Raw genomic sequence first — 16,062 nt, 5'->3', positions numbered from 1 at the left:
TACAAGGCCAAATTCCAGAGAGTTGGCGCGGTCTAGCGCCACAGCTGCGTGGATCCGCGCCAGTTTGCGAGACAAAAGTACCGTGTTTTAAAAGGGCAAACTTGGAAGAAGGAAATAGGGCATACAAAAAGGAGACTGTACACAGAAAAATAAAACGCTAAGTCTTGCGAATATCTTGTTCATCTTGTTCTCCTCTTTTCCAATTTTCAGTTCATGTTGAATATTGATAGGTCAGTCATGATAATGGTTGGCTAGTTTCTTTTTATTGTAGTTAGGGTCACGAACCCTATGTGAACCCTTGTTACAACGGATTGGTTTATAGTTATTCGTTTATATAATTATCTTTATCTCTACCCTATGCGTAATTTCTGTCTTCGTTGTTAGAACTGATCAATCTAATAGTTGATGATAGTTTGAGGGTTAGAACCCTAGATAGGAATATTGGGGTTTTGATCTTGAAAGGGGGTAGGATAATAATTTCTATGCATGCTAGGAATAGATGTATATTTGATTGCAGATGCTTAACATATTGGGTTCATTGCTTAATGCCATAAGGATCATACGTCTCTCTCTATATGTATGTATATATATATATATACATATATATATATATATATATATATATATATATATATATATATGTATATATATATATATGGTTAATCGGATGTCAAGTCACTTGACATAAGGATTTGTCAAGTGGGAGAATTATAATCATACAAAGGTATATCATTGATAAAGGAAGAGAGAGAAATATGATATCCATTTTCGATCAATAAAATAAGAAAAATAAATATCCAAAATGACGTAATTTTGGATGACAGGATGGTCAAGTGACATGATAAATAATTAATATATATATATCTCTATATATATATATATAGGGGTAAGATATTGTAACAATATTAATGTTTCTCATATTGTCGGAGATAATATGAATTAATGTTGCTTATATTGTCGGAGATAATTTTATCTCCTACACACATAAAATGTGTAGCCCACTTTTTTTTTGTCTTCTCTTCACATGGGCTCACACATTTTTATATGTGTGTAGAAGATAAAAATTATCTCCTATATCATAAGAGACATTAATCTCATATATATAAACACTATTATATTATAGAATATCAAATCCAGGTTCTCTAAAACATGTAGCATATAATTTAAGGGATTAAAGTTTCTAAAATTACTTTAGATAATTTTCTCGAATATTCATCAAAATATACACATAAAAGTGTGTAAGGTTCGTATTTTCTTTTTCTCTCTCTTCTCTTCACATGGACTCCACACATTTTTTATGTATATTTTAGTGAACATTAGATAAAGTTATCTAAAATAACTTTAGAAACTTTAAACCTATAATTTAAAAAGTAAAATATAAATTAAAATGGATGATTTTTTTTTTAAATACTTATTAACTCCACCCTTTACTCTAAATAGCTTTTCTACCAGATTACGTTGTTGTTGTTGTTTTTTTTTTTTCGAAATTATTCCAAGGGTATCCCCCAGCCTAAAGCCAAACGCGATCGTGGGTGCAGCTTCTCTTAACAAAGCATTTTCTATACACATGGCTAGGGATCGACCCCTATCAACATAATTAAATGATCCAACTATCTATCAACTATGTCGGATTTTGTTGGTTCAGATTACGTTTTTAGAAAAAGCATCAATCACACCAAATTGATGGCAAACAGTAATGAAACAAGACTCAATCTCAACATAAATATTCTTCATTTGCAATTGTCATTGTCAATTTAAACTAGTATAGTACAAACTCAAGTCTGGTATGTAAGACATCCGGCGCCATTTCTTTAAGTCAAAAATGCCATTGCATCCTCATCTAACTAAAGGTATGAGGAAGTACTCCGCATAAAATAGCTGCAACAAAAAACAACTCAAATTAACAAGAGCTGAGAGCAGATGATTTAGTTCAAACAAACATGTGAAAGCAAATATATGAGGAGGTTACTATCAGATTAATTGGCAACGATTCATCTGGACAGTGTTGAATTTTTCACAACTGTTAATCACCAAGAGACAAGAGGTATTCATTGTAATCCTTGTTATATTAAACTACACAACATTGGTGCTATTATATAGCAAACCAATTGAAGAATACAAAGAGACACACTCAATGTGGGACTTCTATACTATGTACAGCAACACCCCCCCTCAAGGTGGAGCATATAGATCGTATACACCAAGCTTGTTACATATCTGGTCTATCCTAGGTCCTCTCAAAGACTTAGTAAATACATCAGCTAATTGATCATTTGAGTTGACAAAACGAGTGACTATATCTCTTGAGAGAACCTTTTCCCTAAGGAAATGACAATCTATCTCAATGTGCTTAGTCCTTTCATGAAACACTGGATTTGAAGCAATATGCAAAGCAGCTTGATTATCATAAATGAGAGATGTTGGGCCAGTGTCTCCAAACTTGAGTTCCTTCAGTAGCTGTTTTAACCAGATGAGTTCACAGGTAGCTGTGGCCATGGAGCGATATTCTGCTTCAGAACTTGATCTAGCAACTACACTTTGCTTCTTACTTCTCCAGGAAATCAAGTTATCTCCAACGAATACACAATACCCAAAAGTGGATCTTCTATCAATAGGAGAACCTGCCCAATCAGCATCTGAGTATCCTACAACTCTGGTATGACCTTTGTTTTCATAGAGAAGACCTTTGCCAGGAGCAGTCTTGATGTACTTGAGGATACAGATTACTGCATTCCAGTGATCTTCACAGGGAGAATTCAAGAACTGACTTACTACACTGACTGTAAAGGAAATGTCTGGTCGAGTAACTGTGAGATAGTTCAGTTTCCCAACCAATCTTCTATACCTTTCTGGATCAGAAAATAGCTCCCCCTGATTTGGTAAAAGCTTGACATTTGGATCCATAAGAGTATCAATGGGCTTAGCATTTAACAATGCTGTTTCCTCAAGAATATCCATAGCATATTTTCTCTGTGATAGTACAATGCCATCTTTGGATTGGGCCACTTCTATCCCTAAGAAATATCGGAGTCTTCCAAGGTCCTTTGTTTGAAAATGATGGCACAAATGTTGTTGTATCTGAGTTATGCCATGAGTATCATTACTTGTAATGACGATATCATCAACATATACTACCAAATAAATAGAACTTGAATCAGAGTGTCTGTAAAAGACTGAGTGATCAGCCTCACTTCGAGTCATGCCAAACACGTTGCACAATAGTGCTAAACCTTCCAAACCAAGCCCGGGGAGACTGCTTTAGACCATACAAGGATCTTCGGAGACGACAAACTAGGTTAGACTCCCCCTGAGCAACAAACCCAGGAGGTTGCTCCATATAAACCTCTTCCCGCAGATCACCATGGAGGAAATCATTCTTTATGTCCAGCTGATACATAGGCCAGTGATGAATGGCTGCCATAGTAATAAAGAGGCGAACAGAAGTCATTTTCGTCACGGGAGAAAATGTGTCACCATAGTCAAGGCCAAATATCTGAGTATAACCTTTAGCCACCAAGCGGGCCTTAAGACGGTCCACCTGACCATCCGGACCAACTTTAACCGTGTATATCCATCGACAGCCAACAACAGACTTCCCAGAGGGAAGGGGAACCAGATCCCAGGTACCACTACTCTGAAGTGCACTCATCTCATCAATCATGGCCTGTCGCCAACCAGAATGTGATAACGCCTCACCTGTAGTCTTAGGAACAGATACAGAAGAAAGAGAAGAGAGGCAAGCAAAATGGGATGGTGAAAGACGATGATAACTCAAATTTATTAAATACCTGGGAGGGGGACGAGAATCACGAGTACCTTTCCGGAGTGCAATGGGCACATCAATGTCAGACGGAAGGATCGGAGCTGCCGGAGGAGATGATGACGGAAGTGAGTCCACAGGAGCCTCAGTAACAATAGGGGCAGACTCGGTGGGGGCAGGGTCCTGGGGAACAGGGGGTCGTTGCCGATGATGATAGACCTGGAGGGGGGAACAAGGGCGGGAACAGGGACGGGGACATCGAAAGAAGGAGATGGTGAAGGTATATAGTGAACTGAAACAGGTGGTAAAGGTAGCTGAGTAGCAACAGAATCACTGGGATGGGAGGAGGAGTCAAAGAATGGAATAGACTCAAAGAATGTAACATCCGCCGAGACAAAGTAACGACGAAGACTAGGAGAATAACAATGATAACCCTTTTGTGAGCGAGGGTAACCCAGGAAAATACATTTATGTGACTTAGCAGATAACTTGTCAAGACCAGGACTGAGATTGTGGACAAAACAAGTAGAACCAAAGATGTGAGGAGTGAGTGGGTACAAAGGTTGATGGGGAAACAACACAGAATGTGGTGCCTGATTATGAAGTACGGAGGAAGGCATCCGATTAATGAGATAACAAGCTGTGAGGACAGCATCGCCCCAATACTGGAATGGGATATGACCATGTAACAAAAGTGTCCGAGTAGTCTCAATTAGGTGACGGTTCTTGCGTTCAGCAACCCCATTCTGTTGAGGGGTGTGTGAACATGATGTCTGGTGAAGGATGCCGTGAGATGCAAAGAAGGTTTGAAACTGATGAGACAAATATTCACGAGCATTGTCACTTCGAAAAATGCGAATCGAAACACCAAATTGAGTAAGGATTTCATTAAAGAACTTGTTAAAAATAGAAAACAATTTAGACCGAATTTTCATTAAAAATAACCAAGTACATCGAGAATAATCATCGATGAAAGTGACAAAATATTTGTACCCCATAGTGGAAACGGTACAACTAGGACCCCAAATATCTGAATGAACTAAAGCAAAAGGAGACGAAGACCGACGACTGTCACGATCGGGAAATGAACTACGAGTGTGCTTCCCTAACTGACACGGCTCACAAGACAAACTAGATAAATTTGAGAAACGTGGGACCATCTTCTGGAGCTTAGCAAGATTTGGATGACCCAACTGAGCGTGGATAGTAAGCGGAGAATCCACAACAGAGCACACTGGAACAGAAGTTGAAAGCTGATAAAGGCCATTGGACTCAGATCCGACGCCAAGTGTCCTCCTCGAGCTCCGATCCTGCAAAATGACAGACTCTTTAGTGAAAGAAATAATACAGTCAAGGGATTGAGTCAAGCGGCTAATGGAAATAAGGTTGAAAGGAGAATGAGGAACATAAAGCACATTCTCAATGGGAATATAAGGAAAAAGGAGAACAATGCCAATCCCTTGGGACTGAACCAGTGACCCATTAGCCATAGTGATACTGGGCAGGGGACCAGACGTACAAAGAGAGGTAAATAAAGACTTATTACCAGAAATATGGTCAGATGCACCAGAATCGAGAATCCATGGACTAAGAGAGGACGAGTGAGAAACACCAGCAAAAGAATTACCCGTGTGTGCACTAAAGGCAGTGGTACCAGGAGGTGGCTGTGATCCAGCAATCAAGGCAGAGTCCGAGGCAGGAACAGTAGTCTGAGCAAAATTAGCGGAGCGAGGAGGGCGACCGTGAAGATCCCAGCAACGATCAATAGTATGGCCCGGCTTTTTGCAATGAGTGCAGAGAAAGCGTCTCGTAGAGGGTTTACTTCCACGTGCAAAACCCTTGGAGACAAGGGCAGATGGGTCAATTGAAGAGGGAGCAGATACTGCAGGCTCCATAGAAGTCTTAGGTGGAATGCGAAGCAACGTAGACCAAACAGAGTCCAGCGATGGAACCAGCAACGAAAAGCAAAGAACTGCCCGTGAATAGTGACCAGCAACGGAAAAGACACCGTAGGAAGCCGAAACGAAGTCGAAACAACAAAGTGAGGACAGATCCAAGTGCGCAAGGAGAAGACGAAGGGAACCGTGGTGGTCCGACGGCCAACCGGAGTGGGACGCGCCGCCACGCGCCGCTGCAACAAACGGGTTACAGCCGCTGTTTGACGCGCGTGGAGGAGGATCTGAGGATGGGTCCTGGACAGAAAGGAGCGCCTTCTCATGGCGATCAGATCGATATGGGTTTCACCAGAAAAGTCGCCGGAGACGGCGGTGCCTAATGGCGGCAGTGATCAGACAGGTCCGTAGACGATATATGGAAGCCGGAAACTGACATATATGACTGTTGCCGGGGGAAAAAAAAATATTTTACTCAGCAGACAGTGGTCCACCGGAAAAAAAAAACGCGGATTAGGATTCCTCTTGTTAGGCTCTAGATACCATGTTAATCACCAAGAGACAAGATATATTCATTGTAATCCTTGTTATATTAAACTACACAACATTGGTGCTATTATATAGCAAATCAATTGAAGAATACAAAGAGACACACTCAATGTGGGACTTCTATACTATGTACAGCAACAACAACATATCAATAAATGACTAAGCTCACAATCTTTTATTTTTCTCTTTTGGTTTGATCAAAATACTGAAAGCAACAGCTCACTAACTTAATAATATTCTTTTAGGCAATAGCTCCGAAATTGTGAACGAAATTAACTGGCTTAAGCAAGTGAAGGTTGGGTGAGAAAAGAAAATTGAAGGCCAAACCCATACCCTTGTCTAGATGTTACAATTTACAATAGAAAAAAAAGGTGGGGAAGGGGTTAATTAAATTAAAATAATTAATTTATATTAATTTAAATTATATTATCAATTATAATTAATTATATTATAATAAAAATGCGCGCCAATTTTTCTGATTCCAAGTCATTAGATATCAAACAACTTTGAATTCTCAATACAAGGCAAAAGTAATTAGATGGCTATTTCTTTTGAACAATCATTTTATTGTATAAAGTTAACTATTAAGCAATGCGTATCAATCTTGAAAATGAATTCCTAAAATGATAAACAGCCTCGAAGGTTGGCGATTACCTTCCAGATAAACATATAGAAGGATGTTATGGCAGCCTTGCTTTTCAGATCTACAGACTTGGCTTGATACCAGAGGACTGAAGCCAGAATGGCATGTCCCAGACCCTAACACATTGAAAGTGAGAATAAACTTCAAACTTTGCTGTAATGATCAAACACATCCACATTCACTATATATCATTCTATATAATGAAAGAAGATAATTTGAAATTTTTTGAAGCAGCCTAAACTTTCTCCTTAAATAATGCCTCCTTGAAAAAGCCATTTTATCATTGACAGTACAAATACCAATACCATACATAAAATGATAAAATCAGGATATTTTTTGTAACAGAGATTTCTTTTCCAAAGGAGACATTTCCTTTTTTTTTTTTTTTTACAAACATTTCCTTGTTTTAGTGTAAACATAACTGGATTCTGCAGTGCTAGCTCAAAAAGCAGATAATTAATGAAATTTTGATAATTAACCAACCACTGTAATGTAAAGATGCAGCATGAGAAGGAAAGCGAGTATATAGATCAAATTCCTTGAAACACACTATTCTACAAATATTGTGCTAGTCAAAATCACACTCATATCATTATCCCCCAAGAACAAAAATTATAAATGCTCAAGAGGCAAAAGGATACAGCTCAAGTTGTTAAGTGATTGACCTTCAATAATTTTATATTATATCTTTCTAACACATCTCTCAGGGCAAGAGCCCTTTCGACTTAAAGTGTGGACATTACATAGGCCCGTCCTTTTGGATTCTACCTTGTGCTGACTTAATTCTACTAAAAAATAGGGGCGGTAAGGATCGAATTCATGACCCTGTGATCACGGAGGCTCTGATACCATGATAAACAATCATCTCTTCTAAAAGCTCAAGTTGTTAAGTGATGGGCCTTCAATGGTTTTATATTATATCTCTCTAATAGTAACCTATACAAGTAATTAACACATCACCGTGGCTGTTTTGCTCCAGAGGCATGGAGATGCTGCTCCAACAAGAAGGGCAACTCCATAAGCCATTTCAAGAAGTGAAACACAAATCCAGAATACCTGGCAAAGATTAATCAATCAGAGAAAACCATAGAAACGTGAGAGCTCAACCAAGCCTTCTGAATTGTTGCATAAGACTCATACCCGCTTCTGACCCAAACGCACTGAAAAAGATTGGATACCAAATTTTTTATCTCCTTCAATGTCAGGTATATCCTACATAAAATCCAGCATAGGTTTTTACATCAGGTACACATGTTGGACCAGAAGTCTGATATATGAAAAAGAAATGCATATTTTAAGGAACCAGAAGCTTTTACCTTAAACAATGCTATAACTACAGAGAAAAAGCTCATGAATGTCGTAGCAAAAATCAGTGATCTTGAAAACATAGGTGGTCTCTTGTACACACAGGTCTGGACATTTTTACACGTATTAGTTTATATGTATTCAACTAAATCAACCCAAAAACTTCGATAAAGATTTGTTGCTGCTGTTACGTGTAGTAAAGCTAATGCATGCACATACACAACAATAGAGCACAATTCAGTAGGACAAAACCTGCATGTGAAGAAAAAATGCAAGTTGAACTACTACTGCCCGAACAACCAGGATGCACATGGCTGCAAGCACTGAAAATTTCTTCCATCTCAACAAGGGCAACTGAGAAATTTCAGATACAATGAAGTTATGAAAACAATGAAGTCACCATCAAATGAGAATTCTAAGAATATAATATTCGAATCTCACTTATATAAAGCATACTAGTGTCACATAATGTCCCAACTCTTATAAACCCTTCCTCTAATACATAGTTTTCCTCCTAAAAGGAAAATTAAGAGAAGTAGATAATGTATAACATTTATTACCATGAATTTTGACCGGAACAATACCAATCCGAACTCTATAAAGTACAATATAATGGGAATGGATCGTCATGTCTCGTTTAACATGTTCATCACTCAATCCTAATTAGCTATTTCTCTAGTCTCTCATCACATTTGATTTGTCTGTGGGAACTGGAATCGTCTCACATGATATGATCTAGTTAAACAATATAATTCCCTGATTTTGAAATGAACAAATTGTACAATTACCATTTTCATAGTTATACCCTAAATAATGAGAGAAAGGAAGTTTAAATGCCATCCAAATGAGCTCACATTGATTGAATAAGCAGTTCCTAGTACAAAACTGATGAAAAGAGCCCAAAATAATGGCCATGAACCTACAATCCACCCAAGCCAAAAACTCTGTAAAAGAGAATAAAACGATAAGCCTTCCTTCTGCCTTGTCAATGAAGGTTATGTTGAAAATATATCATTAAAAAAAGCACACCACAAAAGGTAAAGTTACTGTCATCATACTCTTTCATTAATATTCAGCACTAAAACCATGTTGTGTTAGTTCAATTGCTTGGGCATCAGAGAATGTGCAACCAATGCTGCAGTAACTTAAAATTTCATCGCAGGAGGCTATAGAGAAAGAGGATATAAACAAGAAAAATATTAAAAAGGAAAGGCTTTGAACATAGAATACAGTTTGTAACAATCTCTGGTAGGGGGGAATCTAATAGTCTCACCAGAAGCAAATAGAGAAGAAATAAGCTAGATTGGTTATTACAAATTTTAAATTTTCATACAACTTCTGATATTAAGAAGAGAATAAAACAAACAAAAATATGTGTGTATGTGTGTGTGTCCAAATTAATATCAAGTATTTCACCAGTAACAAAGATACTAATTGGTTCCTTAAAACTAATAGAAAAAGAATTTACATAAATGACGAGGAAAATCAAGCAGGAAATATGATGTTCATCAAAGTTTCCGAAAAGGATTATTCTATATACTGTACCAGAATTGAAAATGATGCAACAATAATGACACCAGTTCCAAAGGAATATTCCCCTGATGCCAATGGAAGATATGGCTTGTTTATCTGCAATAAAACATGTAGCACAAGTCAATAGTAAGACAATTCATATATTATTTGCTCAAAAAAGTTAGTGAACCAGTGGGCTCACAGATGTACCCTAGGAGGGTGTAATATGTATGTGTATAAAGGGGAGTGTGTATGGGTAACTAGAGTAGCTCTCCATAGAGGCAGAATAACAGAATAAGTGTAGAAGAAGATGATCCTCCTCTTTAATGTGTGAGGGGTATTAAAAGAAAGAAAGTTCCTCTCAAGCGTGGGAGAGAGAAAGCATAGAGCTGTCACCCAGCGGGCCTAACCTTTTCGGAGTAGGTATGCTGCCTAATGAGCATGGGGCATCAGTGCGAAAAAGGGGAATAACCGAGTAATAAGTGTCTATGGCTTTTTATGGGTGTGTGTGTCTGAAAAGTTCCTAAGTATAAGTTTTGATATTGGACCCAACCGATTGAGCTTACAAATGTAGGCCGGACAAAACAGTTAGTAAGCAATAAAAAGGTTGTTTGTTTTTACCATGTTACAAGCCAGAATAATTGACAGAGATGCTTGATAAATCTATTTGATGTAATACTATTATATAATACAAGTTTCTTTATGCAAATCTTATGTCAGGTGTCACTTTTATATTCATTTTTTTTATTTCATAATATTTTTCACAATTTTGCACACTCTTTAATTCTTATTTTCATATATGTATATTTTCAAAATTAAAAAAACAGTACAATACATCCACTGCAAAGTTAAAAAAAATACTGTAAAAATATTAATTTATGTTAATTTTTTTTTTTAAAAAAATATTATATATTCAAAGTGTAACCCAATTTCAATTTAAAAATACACCAAATCTGTAAATAAGTTATAATACCTTGTCTATTTCAACATCAGATAATTGATTCAAACCAACAATATAAACATTCATAAAAAGTGCAGCTGTCACAGCCTGAAACAGAAAACTCCAAAGTATTAATAAACACATAAATTGGGAAACGCATGAAAATAGCATTAGCCATTGAGACCCCACCTCCAACACCCCAATAAAATATGGCAGAGATATATCTGATAATTTCTCCACTGCAAGGAGAGACACAGATATTATGCTTAATGCCTGTACAAACACAAACAAAGTAAGCCCTTTTAATAAAAAATTCCGAATATTACATTTATAAAAAATTAGAGGTTCATACAATGAATTGGATTAACAATAACAATGAGTATTATTCAAAACCTTTGACTTAACTGTACCGATTACTGTGTGTGGCCTGCTAAACCTGTAGAAAGCATCCAAGGCATCTTTGAAAGAACCCCAAATGCTTCTTGAATCATGATCTTGAGGTTCAGATTCAAATGATTGTCCAGAGGCTGCATTCACAACACAATTTCTAGCACATTCTTGGGATTTGGATCCTCCTTTGTAGTGATGCTTCAAATTATACTGTTGAGGCCTCACGTTAGGATATTCATTCTGTACTTTCTCAGTTTTGTACCATGAAGCTTTTATTACATAAGAGCCTACAATACCCAATTTTGAATGTTAGTAGCAGTGAACTCGAAAAAATGAAAAATATAAAAAATTTCTTCATTTGGGATGGAATAAACCTATAGCAAAATCTACTAAGAAGGGAAACATGGAAGGGATGAGAATTGGTATCATATATTGACAAAAATGCATCCTTTTATGCGTTTTCCATTCTCATCCATTCCCTTCATTACTCCCATTTTTCTTCCAAGTGAACAAAATTACCAAGATTCAAATATTCTGCAATCAATGTTAATAGCAAGTGAAGAATACACATCATGAAGCATTACAATAATTATTGTCCACAAGGAACAAAGGGAATATTTGACATTTTTATTAGATATCTTATTACAGAATGGGAGAGGTTATACTTACTATTTATTTTTCTTACTACTTGTTACTACTAAATCTTAACCGTTGATTTCCGTCAATTTAACGGTTATAATTTATTGTAAATTAATAATTAATTAATAAGTATGATTCCATAAATTATAACTGTTAGATTGACAAAAATCAACGATTAAGATTTGATAGTAACAAGTAGTAAAAAAAATAAGTAATAAGTATAACATTTCCTTACAGAATAGGCCAGGATCCTCTGCATTTATAAATAAAAACTGCATGAGTTTCTGTTACTAATCCAAAGAATTCACATTTATTGAACTTTACTTACTATTACGGACCTCCACAATGGACCTCTGTATTGGGCATATGGTCAGGCCCAAATCCATTCTCAAGCAAAGAATCCTCTATGAAAAGGGAATTTCACCCCACATGTATGCATTCCTAAAATTCTAAGTCTGTTTGATTGTGTTTTGTGTGTTTTTTTTCTTTTTAAAACTGTTTTGTAAAATAGTTAATGAAAAATGTGTTGTGTTTGATTACTGTTTTTAAAAACAGTTTTTTAGTTTTCAAAACAAAAAAACTCGTTTGGTAAGGTCTGTTTTGTAAAGAAAGTTTTAAAAGCTGTAACTATTTTTTAGAATCAAATTTAGAGAACATGTCTGAGTTATTTTTATTTTCTGTTTTGATTTTTAACTTTCAAAACAAAAAAAAACACAGAAAACAACTGTTTCCGTAATTATTCCACAAAACAGTTTTAAGAACAAAAAAAACCAAAACTCAATCAAACAGGCCCTTTTTTTTGTTTTGAAAGTTAAAAATCAAAACACAAAAAAAAAACAACTCAGACATGTTCTCTAAATTTGATTTTAAAAACAAAAAAAAATTGTTATAATTTTTAGAACTATTTTTACAAAACAAGCCTTATCAAACAAGTTTTTTTTGTTTGTTTTTTTTTCAAAAATCAAAAAACTATTTTTAAAAATAATATTCAAACAGGATCTGGTCTCTTGCTATCACTACACACATACCATCCCTTTTTTAAGGTCTCTGTTTCTTATTGTGCATACTGATTTGCCACTGGTTACTTACAGTCGTTTTCTCCATAGACACCATAAGCCCGAGATCCAACATCAAGCTTTTAATCCACTAGATCAAACCCTTGCCATTTTGTTTTCTCACTCAGATTGTTTGTTTATACAGCTTTAACATAATTGCAGAGGATCTATTCCCTTATTACAATATTATTTTTCTAAATAAATACTATATAGATTGATACTTTCCATATATAGAAAGAGGTTCACTAGCGTACCTCTACATCATACATGTTCTTAATATAAAGCTCATGTAATTATTGTAAAGAAAATTAAAGTGAAATGTTCTACTAAAAAAATAAACAAATAAATAAAGAGAAACAGAAGGAACGATATATTGAACGTACTTGCATAGTAATTTTTACTCCAGCAACTTCCACCTGCCAAGTGCCAATGGTAGTCAGCAAATATTTTTTAAAAAAATGAGGGAATATATACCTGAAATTTTCAGACATATTACACACACACACAAAAATGATCCAATTTTCATGCTATATATACCAGTTGTAACAGGAGAAGCTTTAGGGAAAGATCCAAGAAGCAAAGAACCCATTATATACGGTAACTTTTCAGTGGAACTTGAAACAGAACAAACCCAGTTCTCAATATAGAATGGTTAACAAAGGATAGTGCTATGTATGTAAGCATGAAAATGCATTCATTTACAGAATGGTTGTTAGTTCGAACAAGACAAGTTGCCTTTTCTGAAACGACAAGCTATAGTGCCAATACAGTGGATGCAACTGTTTTCTCCATTGAAAATTCAGCAAATAGAGGGATGTCAGAATCAGAGTGTACGTTTCATTGAATTAACATTTTTTGAAAGTATCGGAATCTTATGACTAATTAATGGAAATTCGTATGATAAGAGTGAAGGTAAATAAAAAGAGAGGTATTCGTTTACAATTTTTTTTAACAAATTATATTAAATATGATTGGTTATACATTTTTGATTGAAGTATGACTGATTATATTTAGTATAGTTCGTAAGAGTTTCTAAATAAAAAGTTTATAAATATAATATTTCCCAAATAAAAATAAATAAATTAGTTATCTTATCAGTATATTGAACAAATTGCTTAGATTAAATATATGCCTGATTATAAATTTTTATTTAATTAATAAATATTTATTATATATTTAAATTATTAGTATTTAAATAATAATGGCTAAAATTTTCTTTGAATAATATTTGGTTAAAGCCTTAAACATATATTTTATAAAGCATAATAGGGAGATTTATATATAAAATATAAAATTATATGATATGATTTAATTTTATTTATTTATTACAATACTTACATGCATTTTTTAATTTTACGTACATAATTTAATTGAAAAATGATATTGTATTTACTTTGGCATGTTAATTAAATTATTTTTTAAATATAAAAATACATATTATTATTACATGTTAATTAATTTTTTTATGCTAACCAAAATCTCTATTTGTTTTTGGTAAGATGGGAAAAAACCTCCAACAGAAAAATTATAGTAAGGAAATATGACGCATTCTACCTGACAGAAGCTAAATCAGCATCAAATAAAAGACTAATCCCACGAAGGGGCAATTGAAAATGCATAGGTTCTCAGCATCCTAAGTTCTCCAGCAGCAAATTGGCAAGTTAGTCCGCATGGAAGTTACCTTTTCTGTATGTGTAGACTGATCAGATGCTTCACTCTTGGTCTATCCAGCCCATACATACTCGAGTAATCGGACGGGCAGCGCGGGCTGCAAAATCTCTATTTAATATAATATCTTGTATTTTTAAAAATATTAGTGCATGCTAATATTATTAGTTAGTATAATTAAAAATATATATTAATAATTGAATAATATAAATTAAATAATTTTATAATATTATTTAAATATTGAGTAAATATCCATTCTGGTACCTGACAAAAGACTCGGTACCCGTTCTAGTCCCTAGCAAAAATAAATTGACCTGGAAGTCTCCAACAAAGACAAATAGATCCCACGTTAGTCCTTCTGTTAGTCCCAAATAGACGGCGTCACTGACGGAGCTGATGTGTAACATTAATGGCCATGCTCAACTGCCACGTTGGAGTGGAAACAACGTCGTTTGGAGACCTGAGTCAACGTTGCTCAGAATTATTTGGAGAAACCCAAAAGTGCCCCTCACCTAACCATTGTTCACTTTACCATTTCCCTCTCTTGAAAGTTGGACACTACATTGTTGAGAAGGAAGACCATCGCTCTGTCAACATATTCCTGCGTTTTGATTCTACAGCAGTTCAACAATCGGAGGGAAGTGGAACAAGAAATATCTTTGGTTTGGTACGAGGCTCATTGTTCTGTATTAAAAGTTAAGACAGTAATGTATTTTGGAACACTTTTTATTGTAGTTGCTATTTGTTGTTTATGGTCGCCATGGAGTTTCTGTTGTTTAATGCGTGTTTCATTCGTGCATGCTCTATGGACAATGTGGTCCATATTTCACTTTAGGGTTTAAAGTAAACAAATGGCTACCGGGTGTGGTGTGGTCCCTGTGTGAGTAAAGTGGTCCAAGGTTGACTTATGCACAATTAAAAACCACATGAAAAGTATGGGAAAAACGCATGTTCACTTTGTCTATTTGTTTATGGTTTTTTATTGTTGTCGAGGTATTATTAAAGAATTAAATAGGACCAGTGTTGGGAGTTTTTTCAATTAGTCATTGGATTAAAGAAAGCTAACTTATTTTTTGGTTTGTACAGATGTCTACATATATAATCATTGTTTATCATCATGGTGGTGTTTTAATAAGAGATGAAGATGGAGTGCTTACCTATGTAAATGGTAGAGTGGACTCACTGCCTGAGATGGATATTGACTACTGTAATTTGTGTGACCTTGACACTCTGTTTAAGGAATTCGGGTATGAAAAATGCAAAAAGATGATGTGGCTAAAGCCTGGTGAACCCGATTTATAACAAGGCCTCAGACCACTTAGTATCGATTCTGATGTATGTGCCATGGGTGAGGCTGCCTTAGGTAATGGCAATGAGATACATGTGTATTTTGAAGACTGTATATCAATTCCTCAGTTTGGTTCACCTGAACATGAAAGTGCAGAGGATAATATGGTTAATTTCATATATAATTAGGATGATGCACAAGAGCCTGATGGGGTGAATTCGGATCATAACATTTCATATGATGATGGGCTTAATGCAGATCATGAGATTTCACATGGTGATGGGGTGAATCATGAGCATGAGAGTGCGGGGATGGTGGTCATTCATCGGAACATGACACTGCAGATGATGAGATTACTTCTTCGGATTCATATGAGAGTGCAGAGGATGAGGCATATAAGCCTCCCCCAGGTGTTGAGGAC

The 16,062-nt window shown here is 35.5% G+C and overlaps 1 protein-coding gene across 1 annotated transcript; it reads right to left on the bottom strand.

Moving 5' to 3' along the window:
- Positions 1–1,742: 1,742 nt before the first annotated feature.
- On the bottom strand, positions 1,743–13,274 carry LOC133304410 (homogentisate phytyltransferase 1, chloroplastic-like). Its single transcript, XM_061504447.1, has 13 exons — positions 13,223–13,274; positions 13,069–13,101; positions 11,007–11,278; positions 10,791–10,874; positions 10,635–10,709; positions 9,695–9,778; positions 9,004–9,093; positions 8,402–8,503; positions 8,161–8,256; positions 7,985–8,056; positions 7,805–7,900; positions 6,856–6,960; positions 1,743–1,878 (listed from the first exon to the last, which is right to left on the bottom strand). Exons 1-13 carry the CDS (start codon positions 13,272–13,274, stop codon positions 1,837–1,839), a joined length of 1,203 nt encoding a protein of 400 aa, XP_061360431.1. The 3' UTR covers positions 1,743–1,836.
- Between the last annotated feature and the right edge of the window lie 2,788 nt (positions 13,275–16,062).

This window comes from Gastrolobium bilobum, unplaced genomic scaffold, assembly GCF_033153095.1.
Source record: "Gastrolobium bilobum isolate Gb01-03AN ecotype WA unplaced genomic scaffold, APGP_CSIRO_Gbil_v1 utg14285, whole genome shotgun sequence".
In the NCBI taxonomy this organism is placed as follows: Eukaryota; Viridiplantae; Streptophyta; class Magnoliopsida; order Fabales; family Fabaceae; genus Gastrolobium; species Gastrolobium bilobum.
Note: the sequence above shows the minus strand (reverse complement) of the source record. Positions and strands in the feature narration are given on the sequence as shown.